This window comes from Hydra viridissima, unplaced genomic scaffold, assembly GCF_058129835.1.
Source record: "Hydra viridissima isolate aposymbiotic clone 2 unplaced genomic scaffold, HvirCarnegie_v1 scaffold_2, whole genome shotgun sequence".
NCBI classification, from domain to species: Eukaryota; Metazoa; Cnidaria; class Hydrozoa; order Anthoathecata; family Hydridae; genus Hydra; species Hydra viridissima.
The window spans coordinates 12,753,150-12,776,048 of record NW_028324301.1 but is presented as its reverse complement, the minus strand read 5'-3'; the positions used below and the strand labels follow the sequence as shown (position 1 = coordinate 12,776,048).

The window sequence follows — 22,899 nt, the reverse complement described above, 5'->3', positions numbered from 1 at the left end:
TACATACATACATACATACATACATACATACATACATACATATTCATGTATGTATGTATGTATGTATGTATGTATGTATGTATGTATGTATGTATGTATGTATGTATGTATGTATGTATATATATATATATATATATTAACACACACACATACATATTGATATTATATAATATACTTCAGGTAGAATAATGTATTTGATAGAAAGTAATGTATTTCAGGTAAATAGGAGTACTATTAGGCGAACCTCTGATATGTATCCAGACAAATAATTAGCCAGGGTCAAATACTTTAAATGTAGCTGAAAAAATCTGTGGACTCTGCTATTTAAATCTTAGTATAGATTATTTATATTTATGATTTTATAATTTAAAAATAAGGTTAAAATAAGATCAGTTTAAACATTTTTTCTATTTATGCTAATTTATAGTTTGATTCAATATTTTTTTTATTGTTTTTACTTATTTCAAAAACTGTTATAAAATTTTTACTATTAATTTTAGAGGAGTTTTTCATGATTGTTGCAAAAGTAAAGCTATAACCAATATAGTAGATATTAGTGAATCACTTGGAGATAAACATGCAGAACAAGTAGCATCTGGATTGTTAAAGCATAAAATGGAGAGTGAAAGAATTGTAAGTGCAGAGCTGTTCAAGATGTCTACAGGTGGAAATCTTTTCTCTGTTACAGTTGGAGTAAATGAAATTAAGTCAAAAAGAAAGAAAGTAAATCATATCTTGTTCCAAAATATTATGGAGCTATCAAATACATTAGAACTCTCTAAAAATAAAACCAAAAAATCATGTTCTACTTTACACAGGAATCTAACAAGTGCTGTAGAATCGATTATTAATGTTAAAATGACTAAATTGCAGGAAACTCTGAATATCTTTAAATGGTGGTCAAAACTTCTTAAAAGTTATTATTGTTTTCGATCCAAAAAATCATTATTCTTCCTTTGAAATATATGAAGATTCTGGTGTCAAGCAATGCTATATTCTTGCCATTGTGGAGATGGTCTAAGAGGATAATGGCAATCTCCAAAAATTATTGGCACTTCTTCAACTTGAAGAAATTAACTTCAGTATGGCATTTAACCTAAAGTGTGCAAATAGTGTTTTTAGAACTTTCAAGTCACTCTGGTAAATATGCCTGTCTGTATTGTGAAGGAGAATGCTCCCTTGAAGCAGGGAAACTAAGAACGTTGGGCTCTATAGACTTATGTTATGATCAATATGTATATGGTGGAAAAAAAAGATTGAAAATGCAGGAATACAAAAATGTAATAAACCTTCATTTCATTTACTTAAAAGAAGATCAAGAAACTTTTCTTGAACACATTGTTCCTCCACCTGAGCTTCACATTGTGATGGGAGTTGTGGATAAACTTTGTACTTTGCTTTAATACATTTGGCCAGCTTTTCAAAGCTGGTTGAAAAGACATTACATATTAATGAGAGGGTATCATGGTGTAGGCTTAGATGGAAACAATGATAATTGATTTATGCCCCTGTTAGATATTTTGGAGAAGGATGTGATCTTAACTGCAGCAATCAATATTTTACCAATAATGAATTGCTTGTGTAAGTTTTCATTAGTGAAATCAGCTGTGTTTGGTGTGGAAATGGGTACAGATATTTCTGTTAAAATTCAAGATTTCAAAAGTTCATTTTCTAGTCTTCAACTATATACAAAAGATGTATTTAGGTATGACTTGACAGTTTCATGGAAAATACATATTTTAGTGTGTCACATTCTCACCTTTGTAGATTGCAATAATATTAGCTTAGGTAGCTATGAAAAGACTTGGATGAACTGTAAAAGAAACATAGGACAAAAAGTTATGGAGAGCTAAAATCTGCTGTGGTAAATTTTAATTTAAACAAGCATTAACTTAAATATCATTTGTGATACAAATGTATTTATATTATGGTTTTTTTGTAAATGAAATAAATAAATATTATTGGGTTATTTTGACTACAATAACGGCTGACTTTATTAAAACTTTGGAAGAAAAAAAGCCAAAAATTATGCGTTTTAATTTTGGAAGTAACATATTTAGCACTTAGTTCAGATTTTTTTTGACAACATATATTGTGTTTACTAATGCATATGATTGATTAAATGTAAAAAAATCAGGAGTGGGGAGAGTTTCAACCTTGGGGAGAACAGTGTTTCTTCACTTTTTCTTTACAGAATTTTTGTGAAGTTAGACATCCAGATAATATATACAATTGGGAAGGATTAACTTGTAAAACCGGTAAAGATAGGCAAAACGACATCTTGACTCGACTTGAAGATTTATTATATATTTGAACTAAAATTTGGCATTTTAAAAAAATAATAAATTGGAATATTGTAAAAAATATCGTTATTATACCGATAAATGTCGGTATTCTCGTTATTTTTATGTATTCCGATAAACCGATAAAAAAAAGCCGATAATATCGTTTCAAACGATAAATTATCGTTTGTTTATCGTTCCAAACGATAACTAAACCGGTATTATCGTTTCATAGACAAACTCATATCGTTATCGTGTCATATCGTTATCGGTTAAAAATAATAACGATACGCAGACCCTTAACTATGATGCCAAAAAATATTAATGTTATAATTCCTCAGGGTTACCCGGTCATTAGCTTATCTTTACTTCAGAATTTCGAACGTGCCGATCTTATTACGCAAACGAACGAGATTAAAATTTTGTAAGGCGCAAGCTTCACGAGCAGAGCTTAAACGGACACAAAAGAAAATTAAAAAAAAAAACCAACAGTTTCAAGAACCAAATGCTTGTACACAAATACAAAAAGTATGGGAACTAAGTGCATTATCAAAAAAATTTTTCGCTTGTAGCTGTACATATTATCCAGACTATATTTTTTTCATCAAAAATAATTTTGATGAAAAAAATATTTTTAGCAATTTCTTATACTGTGTCTAGACAACATTATAATGTTCAATTAAAATGTTTTTTGTTTTTTAAAGAATATTTTGACTTGTAGGCATATGGCAACTCATTTAATGCGGGAAATTTACGTATGCACGAAATTGGCAACAAGAGGCTGGAAAAACTATTACTGAATACTAGATTAATAACCGTTTTTTTTTTTAAGTATCAATTTGATTTAATAGTTTGATTAAACAAGACATGCAATTCCTGTGGAGTTTGTTATAAAAAAAAAAAAGGAAACGAGGAAGGTCCGTTTTTATATATAGATGCTTTCTGGTGTAGATAATATACCAAGACATGCCTCACCATACAAATCAAAGGAAATAACAAATTAAGTTAAAAAAATACTTTTTCAGACGTACTCACTCAGTTTCATTTTTTTTTTTTTTTTTTTAATCACTAACTGACTTTTTCGTTTAGTATTTTCATTTTTTGAAATGCAATAATCTGTGTTCCGTCACATTCACTGATTTAGGCTAACTGTTTCTGTTGATGCGCGTTGTAAATTTTGCTAAGAATCATTATCGTGCTATTCTAAATGTCAATTTACTTCTCGAAAATAAAAGAATTATAAAATTAAAAACCTTAAAAATCAAACCTCCGGGAAAAATTTCCTCGCATCCACCAATTACTTCTGCGTAAAATAATGAATCCAAGTCGCTAAGAATTAATTTGTTTCCACTTAACATGACTTTATTTATTCCATCTGTTGCACTACTAATCCATGTCTTCATCTTAAATGTTTCGTTTCCTAACTTTTGTAATTCAAATGTACGACGCCCTAAAAATTTATATTTCTTTTTTTACGTTTGAGTTAACTAAAGAAAAAAATCATAATTGAACAAAGTAACGACCATATTCAAAATTGAGGGGGTTCAAATGAAACTTTCTCATTTAAGGGAATTATTATTCCTGTTGTTATAGAAAAAAATTCTTTCTGAAATAGAAATGAGTCGTTATCATACTATTTCAATAATTTACCGAAGTTTCAAATTGTTAAAATTATTGATCACTTGAGACGAAATGTATTTCTTTTAACTATGACAAATTTCAACTGCTTATTTTTTTTTTGGATATCCAATGAACAACGAATACCATCTAAATGTCGCTCGGTGCAGGAAAAGTAATTATAGACTAAGAAGGTGAACTCTAATCGTGGTGAATGGTAAAAAGATCTAACAATCTTTAAATCCCATTCTCTTCCCACTTTCTTACTTTAAAAAAACATTTTTTCACTATAATTGAGTGGAAAACTTTTCTGAACCAGCACTCCTATGATTAGATAATTACAACTTGAAGCCAACTTAAGTTCTTCCTGCTTTACATCTCTTGTACCTAGTCAGCTGCACATCTGAAACTCCACCGATGCTAGTACCAATTTCAAAACTTTAGCATTTGTGCTAGATTCTCTTCAAGCCAAAAAAGTGAAAAGATTTTTCCTTAATTGGCAAGGAGGTGGGGGACGATTTGATTAAAAAGGGTGACAACTTAAAAACCTATTATTTAAGTTTATCTAATAAGCTATTCCATTTTTTAATAGTTTATTAAAAAAAACTTAATATAATTATAGTTTGGAGCAAATTAATGAGAAGTTGAATTTATAAATTATTTTTCTTACATTTAGAAATCAGGACACTTTGGGAAATATTTTTGTTTATGGTTTAAAGAAATTTCTATAGGAGTTGGAGATAAAACGAACTCATGTCAGTATTAACAGTTTGTGCAGTAAATATGTAGAAAACATTAAGAAAATAAATCATGAAAGATTTTATAAACTGTATCAATAATCGAATTTTGTATCTTTATTTGGATCCAGGTACATTAATTGAGCAACTGATTCCTCCAGCAGAACCTCATTTGTTAAGTAATTTTTTTTTTTGCTGCTAGGAACCATTTTGTTGGATACCTGATCAGGGTTTGATGATTGGCTAAAGTAGAAAAGTAATCTTCAGTGGGGCTACCATGGAAGAAGTTGGAAGGGGAACAATTGAAAAAAGATATTAGAAAATTTGGACTCTTTTGAAACAATAATTTTAAAATGAATGACAAGTTTTATTATGCAAGTTTTATTTTGCAAGTGTTTGCAAGATTTTCGAGATGTTATTTTAAATATTGATAAAAATATATTTTTATTTTAAATATGAAAAATTTACATTGTGCTGTGTCATGTACAACACAGCACGTGGAACGGAGGATTGGCTAACTTTCCTAAACAACGTTGAGGAAATTTGCAAAGTTTAAAGCAAATTAACGATGTTTGAGAGACAAGAGGAACCCCAGATCATGTAGCCTTGATACTACAATTGTTGATTTATAAATGTTATTAATGTCATGAAGTCACTTTGTCATAATTACCACAAATCCGTGAATGATGACATTTCTATTCAGAAACTTCGTTCAATTTTTCGAAACAATCCTCAGGTGGATTAACCACATTGTTGCTTAGCGGGTGAATTTATGAAATCGGTGCGATTGGTTATTTAGTTAATTCTGTGCGATTGGTTAGTTAATTGATCTTAGTTAAGCATTATTGTTTCTACTTGTAATACTCTAACTCACGTCATTACTCAAAATAAAACGTTATATGGTATTTTAAAAGTTCAATTTTGTATGAACCTTTAAGAAATTCTATTAGACTACTTAGACTCCAAGTCTCTAAGATTTCTAAAGAACTTTTTGTCCTGGGTTTTTTAAACTACTTTTTGAAATACAGCGGATGCAGCTGGTAATTCTTCTGAGCATGCGCAAATATTTAGAGTCATAGAACAGCTGTGACAACACTAATTCAATGCATTTAGTTAATGTAAACAATTCGCGTCTGAGGCTTTATTTTTAAATTATTTCAAAATAAGGATTGTTATAATCGTCACTTATTGTTAATGTTTTCAGCTTTTAATGAAACTCGTTTAAAAAGTGAATAGTTTTTTTTATCAAATCATAAAGTTATTTTATAATTTCTGTGTAACTTTTATCAAGTAATATCACCGAATACTATTACATGATTATATTAACGAATAAGATTGCATGATTATGTTACCAAATATGATTACATGATTATATTACCGAATATGATTGCATGATTTTATTATCGAATACCATTGCATGATTATATGCAAATTCAATATTTAAACTAAAAAAAAAGTTCTGCAAATGTTTACGAACAAATTATATATATTCTGTTTTATAGAATCACTCCTTCAATTTCCCAAAGGCTCTTTTTATATTTTATATGGGTATGAACCCCTAAAATTTGAAGTTTGATGCAATAGTTAGATATGATCTTCAAGAAATAGGGAATGCTGGAAAGACTAAAGCTGCTTTAAGTGTATTTAAAGTAAAATTAGAAGTTTTTGTCAAACACTTCAGATTAAGTAGACAAAAAAAGGAGACGTCTATAGAAATAGAAGACAACTAAACTGCTGTTTTCATCAGTTTAGACATCTAAAGAAATAGAAGAAAACTAAACTTCTTCCAACGACTGTAAAAAGAACACTGTCACCTTTTGTTGTATGTCATGATTCAACTTCATCCAAAGGCAAATCTTCAGATTTAGACTCTCAGTGATTAGTCGGTGAAAGTGAAAAACTCATTAGTCACTAGTTAATGTGTAAATTATTAGTACTTCATATTTGATAATTATCAAATTCAAATTATGAAGTTCTTAGTGAGCAACATCAGAATTTCTACAGTTTTATATTTTATGAATAAATGCTGTCATGATTGTAATTCAATTTTTTCTCTTCTAAATAGTTTATATCTATTATAAAGTTCACACCTTTTATGAAGTTTTAATAAAAAAAACCTAGAAGGCCTCTACGCGATATCGCTATCACTGTGTTTGGCAGTTCAAAAGTTGTTTCCTCATCTACTGTGAGTTTAAAGTACATTATTAGAAAAAAGTAGAAATGCATTAGAAATGAATTTTTGCAGCCAAAAATATTTAAGGGTTTATTTAAAATTATTTATCTGAAAGTTAAATCATTTATGTACTAATTTTGATCAAATTTTTGAAGCACACTTTTTTTATCTTATTCTATGCGTGTTGACACTTATATCTTAAAACATGCTTTTGTGTGCTTCAAAAATTTGATCAAAATGAGTACATAATGTAATTTGCATTAGCAAATCTCAAAATTCGATTATTAATACAGTTTATAAAATCTTTCATGATTTATTTTCTTAATGTTTTCTAATTATTATTTTTTTTTTGTATCAAAATGAGTACATCCCAGTGGGCATCGACGTCATTCTCACGTCGGTTCGATGTTAATTTTAGGTTAGCGACGTCGCCAACGTAAAGTCAACATCGCACCAACGTGAGAATGACGTCGAAAATCAACATCGAGTTGCGATGTTAAATCAACGTCAAAACGACGTAAAACATCGCGATGACATCGCGATGACATCGCGATAACATCGAATATTAACGTCGATCCAACTTTCCATTTCCAACGTTAATGTGATGTCGCACTCGACGTCGCCTAAACGTTAAACTAACATCGCCGTGCCCACTGGGATTACATTATCCCACTGGGATTACATTATCCCAGTGGGCACGGCGATGTTGGTTTAACGTTTAGGCGACGTCGAGTGCGACATCGCATTAACGTTGGAAATGGAAAGTTGGATCGACGTTAATATTCGATGTTATCGCGATGTCATCGCGATGTCATCGCGATGTAATAACGATGTAATCGCGATGTTTTACGTCGTTTTGACGTTGATTTAACATCGCAATTCGATGTTAATTTTCGACGTCATTCTCACGTTGGTGCGATGTTGAATTTACGTTGGCGACGTCGCTAACCTAAAATTAACATCGAACCGACGTAAGATTGACGTCGATGCCCACTGGGATTTGCATTAGCAAATTACATTATGTACTCATTTTGAAAAAAAAAAAAAATTGTAATATTTGTACAAAATGAATTTGTGACATTTTATTAAATGCTTTTAGGAATCTAAATTGAAAAAAAAAAGGAATATCAAATTAACATTAGATAATTATTAATATAAACATTACTATCAACTAAAATTAAAGTTTAATATATTTTTACAATCTTAGTAACTATTTCTTAGGTTCTTAAACTGATAAGAAAAGAATAATCATGATTATCTGAGTTTTAATCCATTTTATTGTCAACATTTGAATGTAGCTCGATTTCACACTCAAGCATTTTATGAACAACTCTCTTTTTCTTTTTCAATCTTTTGTCTTTCCTTTTCTTTTTAGCTTTTTAATTTAATAATTTTTTCTCTGTTGCCAATTGTTTCTTCTTTAATTTTTCTTCCTCAATTTTTGACTTTTCTGCTCTTTTGCCTTTCGAATTTGTTGCTACATTTCAAAAGTCATAATCGAAGGTAAACGTTATATTTTTTGCTCTTAAATTGCCCATATTAAAACGTTTTTAATTGGATTTTCGATTTTATTTTTAAACTGAAACGAGCCATTTCTGTTTCTGTTAATACTGCAGTATTATAATCAATCATTTCCACATCGGCTATAATTTGCACATTTTCTATATTACAGCTTGGTGATAGATTTTCACCAAATTTGTTGTACGTCATCAGATGAAATTATGGCTTTACTTGTCCTTAATTCTTTTTAATTCTAATGCTTAATCTCTTTTCCAGAAATGATGTAGTGCTCTAAAATATTTTAATCGATGCAGAATTAAATAAAGATTGTCTGAGAAGAAACTGATAGATTTCGCTTTTTCAAATGCCCCATTCAGAAGGGGCAGCATTTATAGTAGTATATTGAAGAAAAATTTATTTAACAACTTTTTAGCTTGGTTTAAATATTCACCACATTTCTGAGATGACTGTTTATGACGCCATAGAAACCGGCATAAAACCAACCTTTTCCAGGACGATTGTTAGTTAATTGCGTTTTCTTTTCCCGGAAGATTGTTAGTAAATTGTGTTTCATATTGTTGAAATTCAAATTTTTTTTGTACAGTATAACGGCTGACCCCAGGCATGGCAAATATTTTGTACAGTATAACGGCTAACCCCAGACATGGCAAACTCTATTATGGTAGACTTCAGTAACCTTTCAACTAAATTTTTTTTCAATGTCTTTACCAAGTAAAGATTCACACCGGCAGTGTTGTATCTTTATGGAAGATATTTTATCGCAAAGCGTCTGTTAAAGTATTCCGAACATCATTTTTTAGCCTCTTTTAAAAAAAAAATTAATTGTAAAAGGATTTAAAAAAAGTATTTTTAAGTGCGGACGTAGGGTAAACTGACCACATCGTTTAAAAATCTGGCCACATCGTACTTTTTTAAAAATGAAATTTTATGTAGTGTTACATGAATAAATAAATTAGCATATAAAAAGGATATTTAGGGATAGATATAATTCAGATTTAACCATCAGTTTTTAAGACGCCAGCTAAAAGCCCTATTTCTGGCCGCTGAGACTTAATTCTGGCCATCGGCTAGATTAAGGCTAGATTTTTCTTTTATAAATTACATGCTTTTAGCAACAGTAGAAATTTCAATTGAAAGAAGAAACATTACTTGAGCAAGAAACTATTATATCTAAATTAAAATAAAAACAAAAGAATAAATTGTTATCAGAATCTAGATCTCCTGGAAAAGATTTATTTTTAAATGGAAAATTTTGATAGACACTTGAACCTGTTATTTCTATTTCGTTCATGGCACAATTTTGAGTATTAATATTATCTGTAACTATATTTTTTACTTGGGATGGATTAGGAATAGCATATGTATGGTCAAAATCATATTAAAGAATGCTTTGTTGCTAAAGATGTTGAAATAGAAAAATCAACATCTGCTTCAATAGATTGATTCTATTGATAAATATTGCATTCTGCTGTTTCGCAATGGTCATTAGATTTTTTTCCACGTTTACTTTACTTTGTTTCATTATTGTACAATAAAATTAGAACATTATTATGCAAAAAAGCATTTAATTATGGCCATTGTCATAAGGGAATCCCGTACTTTTCAAATTTCATTAACAAGGTCGGCCTTAAGGGTTTTTTTTTCCTTTAGGGTGGGCAAATATAAGTATACATCAGTTCTCGCATAATTTTCAATAATTTTCTGTACATTTTTATCTTGAAGTTTTATAAGGGTGAATTGGTTCAAGATGCGTTATGTCCGCCTCTATCCAAATAAACTTTCAGCAAGAGTTTCTGAAATTATTGGCTGGTATTGTGTATAGACATATTTCTGAAATAAAAGATAACTCATTTGCTATTTCTTCACGAAATTTTTATTAAACTAGGACTTATAGATATTGGTTTGAAGTTGTAATTTTCTTTCCATTTCAGTCACCTAGCAAAGCAACTTTTCTAGGAGTCCAGAAAGCCTTGTCTTTGAGGTTGTCTTATAATCAAGCTCTTCTATTAAATGTTGAAGACGAAGTTCATTTTTGTTAAGTAAACATCTAAGCCATCCCAACTTTTTTTCTAGTTCAACCTCTAAATAATGAATAACATCTCATTATGACTTGTATTTGTAGTTGTACTATCACAACCAATGAATTTAAATGTATCTTCAACACCGTACTAAGTAAACCAATGCAATATATTTTTTATAAAACATTTCATTAAAATTTTCATTGAATGAAATATTTCTTTTTGAAAAAATATTGATTCAGAAGACTAAGTCTCTTCCTTTTCACTGGAAATAAAATATTATCATTATATTATTTATCAATATTATTAATGATAAATTTTTTTTAAGAAATGGTTAATAATAATGATATTAAAAAAGTAATATAATATTATTAAAAGATTATTTATAATATTAAGTTAATGCTAAAATATATTTATTTCAAAAAATTTAATATTTTACCAATTAAATCAAACATAGGTGTGCTTTCTTTTTCTTGTTTTCATACCGTTTCATACTAATTGTCAAATATCTCTTTTGACAATATAGTATTTGTGGGTTAAAATAAATAGTAAAAAAAAAAAAAATAGAAATACGAAAAATATGTAAATATAAAGGTAAGTCAAAACCTTTTGTTAAAACAACTTTATTTAAGTACTCTTTCTAAAACTTTGTTTTGCGTTTGTTAAAAAAAAGTAATTATTTTATCAAGAAGTGTAATGGTTATTTTTGATTGTGTCCGCAAGACATTTATTTTTTTATTTTTGATTTATTTTTGCCAAATGTTAATTTCAAAAAAAATGAAACAATAAAGTCCATTTTTGCAAATGCAGACTTTGTATTGTCAGTTTGTTTGTTTGTTGATTTTTTTTATTAGATCCTACATTTATATACCTTCAGGAAAAAAAATAATTGGGGTTTGGTGTTTATGATAAAAAACGGCGATTTTTGGAAAAATATGGGATGCACTAATGGTTATGTATCAAGGCCTATATTTAAAACTATGTTTATAAAATGGTATTTGTAATGTAATCTTATAAAAATGTTTTTATTCTTCTTAAAATAAAATTTATGGTCATAAATAATACTATGTTTATAAAAATTACAAAGCTAAGGTTGCATTATTTTTAAAAACTGTATAGGCTATATACATAATACTATGCAGTGTATATACATTTATATATACATTTGTGTCTATACATGTACATATAGCATATAGTAATTGTATAACTATATACATGATCATACACATTACAATTTTCAAAATTACACACACAAACATAAAAAAATGTGTCATTTTGAAAATTATAAATAATTTTATATTTTAACAAATCGTAAACATTATCTATGGCTAGAATTAGGGATGATCTATGGCCAAATATAGGACGTTCGCTAAAAAATATATCACAATTTTATATATAGAAATTCATAAATAAATAGAATTAATGAACATTATTCAAAACAAACTTAAATACATATACAGTTTTGACAACATTATGTTCTTATATTACTTTCAATTCAAGCAATTTACAAACGCAACAACTTTTGAATGTTTGAATGTTTGAACGTTTGAATGTTTGAATATTTGAATGTAATTATTAAAACTTTGAAAATATCAAATATCGAGTTTACGGTGGCAAAAATTTAATCAAATGTTTCCAGTATGTTTTCAAAGCATCAGCGTATCTATATACTTTTTAAACTACACATTTAAAACTTACAAAGTTAAAATACCATATCTTATTTCATAACAGACCAAAAGACATATTACGTTAAAGGATTTAAGGATTTAAGGCTTCTGAAAATTAGCCAGAATTAGAACGCGGCCAGGTAGAGGTCAATTTACCCTAATGAATCCGCTGTATTCATAAAAGTAACGATGTATTGTGGTTTCTATGTAATTCTGAAGCAGTCTTTTATTAGACGTGTTTATCAAGTATCTTTTGTTAGACATGTTTATCAAATAATATGGAGAGTGTTTCTTTAAAAATTTTCTGAAAAACAGTGCAAAAAGGAATTGACGAGAATTAAACAGTTTATTAAGCAAGTATGAATATTCATATATATTTATATATATATATATATATATATATATATATATATATATATATATATATATATATATATATATATATATATATATATATATATATATATATATATATGCCTATATATGCCTATATATATATAAATATGCAGGTATAATGCAGATAATGCGGCGCTTGTCTGGTTTCGCACCCCCCTTTTTTTTTTGCAGATTCTGAAAGATCTTTGTCTGAAACGGAAAAAAAATGGTATTCATTGTTATTTTTGACAAAGAAAAAGTACTCTAATTCACATTTGAATATTCCATTTTTCCGTTAAAAAAGACGCTGCTTTTAACTCCATTTTGAAACTTTTTAATGATAGTTTTAAAACCGTTAATTCAAACCGCTGAAAATATTTACCTGGTTTTTACAAGCGTTAAGAAACACAAAGAACAAAAAAATGGATGGAGTGTTATCAACAAAACAAAATCAGTTTTTAAGTAGTTTTTACACTCCATCTTTGATGTTTGTCCATGTTTTGCTGATTATGCATCGATGGATAAGGCCAGGGACGGAAATTTGGAGTGATATGTGCTTATAACACTCTTGGAGCACAAGGCTTTCAGCATGGTACGGTGAACCACTTGCTTCACTTTGTAGATCCGGCAACAAACGTGACAACTAATCTAGTTGAAGCAATGTGGTGTCGCAGCAAAGTTTAAAGCAATGTTTGGAACACATAGAGACATGATTCCTGACTATCTCAGCGAATTCATGTGGATGCAGAGGTTTAAAGAGCATGCGCTTTTTCACTTTTAGGATCAAATTGCTACTAACTACCCAGTAAATTAGGTGTTCGTAAAACTATTTGATGAACACAGCTCATTATTTGTTTGTTTATATTTCTTTATATATTGTAATGAATAAATTTAGTAGCATTTCAGTAAATGTTTTAATTTAAGTCATTTTTTTGTTCTTTGTGTTTCTTAACGCTTGTAAAAACCAGGTAAATATTTTCAGCGGTTTGAATTAACGGTTTTAAAACTATCATTAAAAAGTTTCAAAATGGAGTTAAAAGCAGCGTCTTTTTTAACGGAAAAATGGAATATTCAAATGTGAATTAGAGTACTTTTTCTTTGTCAAAAATAACAATGAATACCATTTTTTTTCCGTTTCAGACAAAGATCTTTCAGAATCTGCAAAAAAAAAAGGGGGGTGCGAAACCAGACAAGCGCCGATAATGCCTAACATATTATTTCAAATCACTCATCATTTATATAAATATTCATACTTGCTTAATAAACATCCCATGTGGGGATTGTTGGGTATTTTGCAGATTTAAAAGTTTATTAAACATTTAACTAGATTCAAGAAGTTCATGAATTAAACGTAATACTATAATTTCCTTATTGGCTTGCTTTTATTGAAGTCTATTTTTTTTTAGATGAAGAGATTACATTGCTTTGAAAAGGTTAATGAAGATATCCAAAGTAAAATACTTAAAATGTTTTAAGAGATAAACTCTAAAAGTTAACACGATATTTATCAGCTGGTTGTATTGAATTCTATTAAGAGAAGGCGTTCGAGGAAAGATGTGACCGCTAATAATGCTAAAGCTCTCATGCGTTCAGCATCTTACAAGTATAAGAATTGTACTATTTTATCTAATGCGAATTATAAGTTAAGGTCTTTTACATCAATGTGGATTACAATATTGGAGAATGTATATTGCTATTTATTTTAGATAAAATCCTCAGCTTGTGTTTTCAATAAGATTTGCATCAAAGCGTTTTTATCAACCCATGGTATATCTCATCCATGATTGAGACGCTTTCAAGGTAATATCTCCACGGGTTTAGTCATGTTCTTTCACGTCACTTAAGTTAAACATCTCATGTTCTCTCACATCACTTAGGCTTGTCAAAGTCACTACTATAATCTAAGATTTCTTTTCCTGAAGGGAAGAAATGTATAAAAGTTTTGTTACTTGCATAAAATCCAAATAAGTTACAAAAAATACTGAGTTTTCTGAAATCTGTCGTTTAGATCTCTTCTTAACTTCTTCATAATATTCAGTCAATACGAAACTTAAAGTTATAGATTTTCCTGAAGGAAAAAAAACTTAAATTGAAGATTGATTTGCAATTGACTAGAGCTTAACAGTTCACAGGAAACAGCACATCAACTGATATAACAGTCATATTGTTATATCAGTTGATGCGCAGGTTTCCAATTATTTTGTAATTTAAGGGAAAATGGCTTAGCAGATATCCCAGAACAGTGGGATAAAGTTGTATTAGAAGTTAGAAAAACACTCAGACCTTTCATTCTAGAAAATCCTAAACAAGAGGACTTTTATTACATATTTATGAAATATTTGTAAAACACTATTTATGAAAAATTCAACTATTATACAAAGTTCGAGTAGTATACTAAGAGTATAGGTTTCATTTCATTAAAATAAATAAAAATGATAACCGAGGTTTAAACAATTCAGATAAATAGTTGGCTTTGCCGTTTAAATTTTTTAAAACAAGGTTATTGATTAAAATCAAAGATAGCGTATCAGTAAACATTTCTTCGAAAGAAGAGTATATCTTTTTTTGAGAGAGAAATAATAATGTACTTACAAATGTTGTTCCTAGCCCCATCAATCAATTTTATTTCGTTTCCAGTGTTAACTGCCAAGAATTTATTAGTGCTTGTATCTTGGAAAGTAACACTTAAATTGATGAACAAGTTATACACCTTTGTTATCTTCCATTCCAGTTTTTTGTTTGAGATAACAGGGAAATTATCGCTATCGATTGATAAAAAAGCATCTTCTTTCAAGCGAATATACAGATGACATGCAGTACAAACTCCTGAAATATAAACTTTATAAAAGCTTTCTAAAGTTTTTTAATGCTTGTTAACAGAGTTTTTTCATCAACATTTTAAAATATATAGTTTTGCATTTGCTAAAATTTTTCCTCAAACGAAAACTTATTTGATAATATACCTGTCACAAACGCTGCTGCCGTTAACAAAAACAGATGATTCATCCTCAACCCTTTAAAAATATATATATATAACTTAGTTTCAAAAACTTCTTTTTTTTAAATCTAAAAGAAACGTTTCAAAGTTTGATTATTATAAAACATTTTTATTCTGATTACTTGTTAGCTGGGATTTGCTTTTTATTTTAATGAAACATTTGCGACTCAACTTTATAAATAAGTTATGGTTTAGGTTCCTTATTAAAGAATAGATTAAAGTCCGAAACATTTGATTAATATATAATTCACAAAAGTTATTTTTGACGCAGTTTCATCAAGACAAAGAATCAGTTTAAAGATTTAAATCGTTTGCTAAAAAAAAAAACTTTAAACAACGATTTCTTAAGAATTAAACTAAATTGGCCTGTTGATTCCAGAAGACTAAAATACGGCTTTTTTTTATGATTTTACTAGTATCAGAAAAATTTTTGAGAATTTTTGCTCCGACCAGGATTTTCCGATTACAATTAGTAAATCTATTGATTTGTTTTGATCATGCAAAAAATGGTTGAGTCTGTTTGAAAAAATTAAAAGAGATTTATTTTGAAGGATGAATTTATTTGAAGAACGTCCTGCAGGGGATATATATAGAAACACATGTTGACTAAATTCAATGTTGTACTTGTTGTTAAACGGGTTCTCATAAATTGGTCTAATAATGCATGTCTTTAGTTTTTAGCTTTATAAAATAATAAGTAAAAGTTTAAAAAAAACCTCTAAAAAGCTCTGACAAAGCTAAACTCGAGTATAAATGAATTTTAATTATCTTTTCTAACTACGAGAGCGTTAATGCGATTTATAATTGCTTTTGGTATTTATTAATTAGCCAGTTACACTTCTGCCGAATGAACCGCAAAAAGTTGATATTGAATTTGGACGAGGGGAAGTTTATCATAAATTTTTCTTCAAAAAATTTTATTAAAAAGGTTTTTATTTCTTTAATTAGCAAAAAAAAACCTACAACAATGTCTAAAAAAAATTACAAAAGTATAAAGTTTTTATAACTTTTTTGTATAATTAGCAGAAAAAAAAACATATTTTGATAAAAATCCATGGCAAATCTCAAACCTAAAAACTTCGTTTTTTTCTCTTCTGTAAAACATCAAATAAACATTATGATCTTACGATTGTTGAACGTTACGATTTTTTTTGTTGATTTTATAAAGAAGGTCAATGCAGAAGTTTCAATCTTCTTACATAAAGAAATTTAAAATATAATGGCGCTTGGTGAGAAAATGACTACCAACCCTAACTTCATTTCAAAATAAGTCTAAATATTTTTTTAAAAGAAGATTTAAATTAATAAACGCGATTAAAAGTGCTTTTAAGCTTTTTAACAACAGGTTTAAGAAGAACTGCAAACACCTGGCTGAACCTGGTTGAAAGCGGTTTAATTCGGCGTTTGTTTTCAATACTGAATTTCCTATAAAATTTTAGTCAGCAGGTTTAACGAATCGTATTGATTGGATCGTATTAAAACTTAAAATCAATTGGTTTTCAAGTTGGCTACTCTAATACTGTAAATCAGGCAACAGTTTGTCGCAGACAATTAAAAATTCTAGTAAAACAAAATTTTCCTAAAATTTTTCTGACTCAACATTTGATACTTAAAATACAGCCTTTTCTTTTTTAATGCAAGCCAATAAATTTAGGGAAGCCTTGTTTATTGTTAAATTGGAGTTTTGGTCAAGTTCTTCAGCTCATTTTTTATAAAGATTCTTTACTTTAATATTGTAGGCTCATGTTCATCTGTATATGCATCTTTTGGATCATAAAAAAGATGAGAATAAACATCTATTGCTATCATTGGAAGTTTATTTTTCTTCAAATAGTTTAAAACTGAATCTTTTTGAACTAGATCAAACTGATTTGGTGCCTCTAAATATCTTAAAAGATATGTGATTCAATATTTCTTCTTTTGTAAGTTTTTTTTCATCATTGACTCGAAAAAAAGAAACATCATATATTGTATCATGATCTCCCAATATTTAGCAGCTTTAACCTTATTATCAGTGGGTAGCATTTCCAATTCATTAAAATACTCTGATGTTTTCCTAACTGCTGGTTCAAGAAATCTTGAAATCATTTTAGACATTGAATTCCAATATTTTCCAAATTTTGTATCCAAAATTTAAGCTAACTCTTTCCTAAACTCGTTAAAACAACAGCATTTAAGATCATCATTTCTTAGAAGTGACAAAAACCTTGCAACCATTTAAATTTTTTTGGATAGTGGTTTTAATTCCATCAAGCTTACATAGCTAAACAGCTTCTGCGTCAAGTGGTCTCAAATGGTCTACGTCAAGTCCTCCCATTGAAATTTGATAGTTAGTTTAATTATCATCATCAGCAACTTCTTTAGTGTCCTCTTGTTTGTTGTCACTACAAAAATCTTTATCTTCTACTAGACTATTTCCTTTTTTGTAAAGTACATTAACTACTGTAATCCCATAAGTAAGATATTGTTAATAAGTTTTTTGAGACAATTATTCTGGTTTTTTTTATTACACTGTCTCCATCTGTAACTTTTTCAAAAATCTTACTATTAAGATTTCACTCAAAATCTTCAAGCTTCGTTTCAATCAGTTTAAGACCATCTTCAGCTTTCATTGAGCCAACATGCCTCATCATTCCAAGGTGTCTAAACTGAAATATCTGACAAGTGTAAATTTAAACACATATGATTTCTATTGGAAGTCTGTTCACCCAGTGTCAATGAAATCCTATCATCATTCTTCTTTTGTAAGTTTAAAGGTTTGAGACATTAGTCATTTTTGACAAATATCTTAAGCCTCTTTTTTAAGTTTTTCCTGATTTCTTCCAAAAAATATTGAAACTGTCACTTTGATCTTAGAATTTTAAAACCTTGAGCAGTAATCCTCTTTAAAAATCAATACTTTTTGAAAATTTATAAATGGGAATATGATCAACAGCAATCAATCGAGCCAAAACAAGTTCAGAAGAATCTTGAAAAGAAGAATCTTAGAAAAACTGGCAACAGTTCAAAGTCTAGGATTAGGTCTTAAATTCGAACCCATCATTTTTTTTATTTTTATATTTTCTCCTTTTTCTACATGATAAAGTAATGCTTGTTTGACCTTAAAAGTTGATGGACAATATTTGCACTTAACAATATTTTCATCCCTTGTTGAAAGTGATACATGTTTCCAAATTTCAGATTTTTCTAGAAGGCTCCACCCATTCACTTTCCTTTTTTAACATTTTTTTAAATATTACTAGAAATATATATAAAACAAAACTAGATAAATAAAAAAATGATATATAAGACAAAACTATCAGAAACAAAGCGAAAACAAAGAAACAAACAATATTTTTTTGAGACATTTGGCAATGTATTCAGCAAAATCTATTGAAGTAGGCAGATATGGTAAAACAACGCCGAGAAATCATCAAAACTTCACCAAAATCACCAAAAAGCGGTAACATTTATGTTTTGGGTAGCTGTATACAAAATTGAAAAACGGACTACTTTGGTACAAATTTTTCTAAATCAATATATGTTTACTTAAATACTTAAATTGTTTTAACAATTACTTTAGTATTTAAGTAACTTAAAAGAGGCGTAAGTAAAAATCGTACCAAATGTCGTAAAAGCTTTAAAAAAATCTATCTTGCCTTTTGAAAAAATTTTAGCTTTTTCAAAGTTTCATTTTTTAAAAAATTATATTTTTAAATAGTTAAAATATTTTTCTTTTCAAAACTCTTTTAGTTTTTTGTTTCAATTAACTTTTATTTGTTTATTACCTGCTAAAAATAAGAAAAGAAAAAACTTTTAAATGTTATTATCTGCTAAAATAAAAAAACAAAACAAAACAACAAAGTTTATAATCGTATATTATAAGCATGTTAAATAATATGCATCAACATTTAGTTTTTCGATTTTTTCGGTTTTTAACGATAAATTTCGTATAATGACCAACTTCTATATTAGCCTTTTAATATAAATTGATTTTTCTTTAGTTTATTGAAACAAGTGCTATTTATATTTAAAACTTATAAAAAATAAGTTTAACGCTTTTAATTGAGTAGCAATTTCGGGCAGTGTCTTTAAGATTGAAGTAAAATAACAGATATGTAAGGCTATCACAATTTTTTTTCCTAGGTATATAATGCATCAAAAGTTTTCTTTCTCAAGTCTATTTGTAATAGCAAAAATATGTTGTCTGTCAAACCAGCATCAAATTACTCATTTTTTGTGTAACAGCCTACAGCTCGACCCCAAGTTTAAAAAAATAGTATGAAAAAGTGTTAAAGTCTCTTTTTGTTAATCAAACGGAAACGCATATTTGACCAAACATCCGTTGAAGATTTTGAATTGGATTGAAGAGAAAATCTAAGCTACTTTGTCGTTCATCTGTCTTACCTTCTTAATAATATACTTTTATTACAATCAACAATTCATGCTTCATAGAGTGGAGCACAAACTTTGGGAGCCTGAAGACTTGTACGGCACAGTGCTACAAGTTTTTATTGTTAATAATAAAGCCTCACCATTTTTTCAAAAAAAGTAACTTTTTTTATTTTCAAAATTCAAATTAAAAAAAAATGCATTTTTTTGAAAGGTGATCTTTAGAAAAACGCAAAAGAAAAATTAAAGTTTTTGAACAAAGTCCGAGTTAACTGATTAAGTTTATTTATGTAAATTATAAAATAATTTTTAATATTTTTTTGCTTAAACTTTCATAATTTAAATGTAAAAAAAATCCTCCAAAATACTTCCAGATTGAAGTTCCAAAATTATGCTCGAAAATGAAGTTTCAGATTTATTGTGAAAATATATCACTGGATTAAGTTTGTAACTAAATTTAACAGATATATTTAAGTAACTAGAAATAATGCCGTATACAAAATCAAGTATTTGTAGTGCATTATTTTGGGAATTTACTTAAGCTAATCTAAGGGAGTAGTTTAGCATTCATTTGGGTAATTAGTATATATTTAATAATTAATCGTCCCTTTACAGATGGGCTGTCGCATCGTAATACGTATCTAGGTTTTAATTTGAATCTTATAAATACACACACACAAAGACACACACACACAGACACACACAAAAAAACACACACACATATATATATGTCCTGGGAGAAAGAAACAGTGTTAAATAAATCAACTTTTGTTTTAATTTTAATATCTTCTTTCTACCATTGTGTTTTTTTGATCGAATATTTTTATAGCACAGTTACTTATAGAATATCATACATTATATATTAAGTCTTTTTTATTTAGTTTTGCTACCAACCATGACTTTTGAATCAAAGCATTTTTTTATCCGACAAAAAGTTTATTGTGAGAGCTTGTTAGTTTAAAAAAAATCTATAATTTGTTTAACCCAAACTATGTTCAAAGCTATCTTTTAGAAAACCTCCAAATACGGTAAAATAGGATTTTTTTTGGCAACGACCACATTATTTAACGCAAACTTTTGCTGCGTTTGTTTTGTTCACCAATCTGCAGAATTAAACTTTATCTAAATCAAGGCGACATTCTTTATCGTTAAGAAAATAATTTTGTGAAATAAAAATAAAAAAGATAAGTAAAAACTTTTAAAAACAAAATTGAATTGTGTAATTTATAATTGTAATTTCCTGCAAGGATTTCACTTAAAGATTTTATCAATAAATGGTAAAATCTTTAAGTGAAATTCTTGCATGAAACCAAATTGTTCTTATTTGTATCTGAGAAAGGATAAAAAAGATGAAATTTATATTTTATTTTGATACTGTGCTTTGAAGCACAATTTTTAAAAAGCTATAGAATTTATGTAAAAGAAAGAGTTTTCAAACTGCACGTTTAAGTTTCCTTTAAGTGTCTCAAAAAAAAAAAAAAAAATTCAAATTTAAGCCACAAAAATGCGAGTTAACGAACAAAAAAATTACCTTTTTTGAAAATCTTTTATTTCAAGGATTCTATGAGATTCTTTAGAATTCCTTCATTTAAACCTCGCCGATCTATCATGATTCTCGTATTTACAAGCAGCGCTTTCTTTGTTGTTTAGAATTTATACTTCTTTTATTATATGGCAGATGTTAAATTTTGTACTTTCTGTTTTTAACTGTTAAATGCACCTTTAACTGTACTTAAATTAAATTACAATATCGAAAGCTTTCTCTCAAAAGATTGGAGGCTGGAAGCGAAATACAATAAATATATTTATAAACCTAGGTGTGAGTGTGTGTTGTATATATATATAAATATATATATATATATATATATATATATATATATATATATATATATATATATATATATATATATATATATATACAATCTCATATTAGCAAAGTTTTAAATAATCTTTTCAATTTAATAAAGGTATGGCAAATTTTATCAACATAAAGTACTTCCAGTTAATTTTATCAGTCATACCTCAAGTTTATGTCATTTTCAAACACCTATATTAATTTTAAACTATCTATCCCAGATATCACATGGACGTCGGCCCGATGTCTTGCCGACATGTTTTATATCAGCTTTAGATCGGCATGGTTTTACTTCATCGGCCCGATGTCGGTCTGACAAATAAAATAAGTTAACTTGTATTTCATCGGAAAACATAATCGGCTAGATATCTGCGAACAGACCATAAAACAATTATATATATTAACTAGATGTCTAACTTCACAAACACTCCGTAAGAAAAAGTGAAGAAAGATTTTAAAGCTTTTAATGCCGTTTTATTTAAACTGACAACACTTCATTTTTGTTTTGCTTTTATTTATAATTGTGTCATTTCAGGCTGGCAAAAACTTTAGCACGAGTTAGATATCTAGCTTATATATATTATTGCAATAAAATGACTTGTTCTGTGAATGTTTACAATGCGCAGGCGCAATGATACTAAGCGTGAGCAAATTAACGCATTACTTAAGAGCTATTGTCTGAGAAATGTAGGCAAAATAAGCAAATTTTGGAAGTGATGTCTTCAAATTGTACTCATTTTTAGATATTTTGCAAAAGACAATGAAAGTAGGCCACTGGTAATTTTTTTTCTAAAATTTTTATTGATTTCGGAGATATTGGGTCCCAAAATTTGGCCCGTTTTGAGAAAACTTTGCGCATTGAGTGCAATTGCTACTTTGAGGAGTAGTTTTAGCAACATGAATATGACAGAAACATTTCTTTTTAATTTTTTTACTAATCTGGGTAGGTTTCTACAGTAAAAGTAAAAATTCAACAAGATTACATTTTCAGTTGTCTAGAAATCGTGGTCCTAAACCACAACATTTGAAATTTTACCCTAACTTTGAGCTCTAATATCTCTTAAGGCCAATACTTGTACGTAGTTTTTTTAGATATTTTTGAAAGACACTAAGACATACATTGACTTTTTGGAACAAAAACCATGTGCACGCAAGGACCTGGGAAGAAGTAACCTGCCAAAAATCACTTTTTGCGTTCAACGCGCTTTGATAGATCACCCATAACAACCGTGGCCTTAGGTCCACCATGAACAGTATAAGTTATTTATTTTCCTTAAATATGCAT

At 28.4% G+C, this 22,899-nt stretch overlaps 1 protein-coding gene and 1 pseudogene across 7 annotated transcripts in view; one reads left to right on the top strand and one right to left on the bottom strand.

Annotated features, from left to right (window-relative positions):
- Window positions 1-21,429, bottom strand: part of LOC145197426 (adhesion G protein-coupled receptor D1-like) — a 44,377-nt gene extending 22,948 nt beyond the window's left edge. For 5 of the 7 annotated variants that reach the window (XR_016449529.1, XR_016449530.1, XR_016449528.1 and 2 more), the window contains exons 1-4: window positions 21,291-21,429; window positions 15,354-15,404; window positions 14,983-15,216; window positions 3,550-3,732 (exon numbers count right to left, since the gene is read on the bottom strand). Coding sequence is in view for 2 of the 7 variants with exons in the window: in XM_090077481.1 (XP_089933607.1) it covers window positions 3,550-3,732; window positions 14,983-15,216; window positions 15,354-15,396 (460 nt within the window). In the remaining 5 variants the exon portion in view is untranslated. The remainder of the gene's footprint in view (window positions 1-3,549; window positions 3,733-14,982; window positions 15,217-15,353; window positions 15,405-21,290) is intronic. The other 2 variants (XR_016449535.1, XM_090077483.1) reach the window with 1 other exon arrangement.
- Window positions 486-1,875, top strand: LOC149891996 (uncharacterized; annotated as a pseudogene).
- Window positions 21,430-22,899: the final 1,470 nt, after the last annotated feature.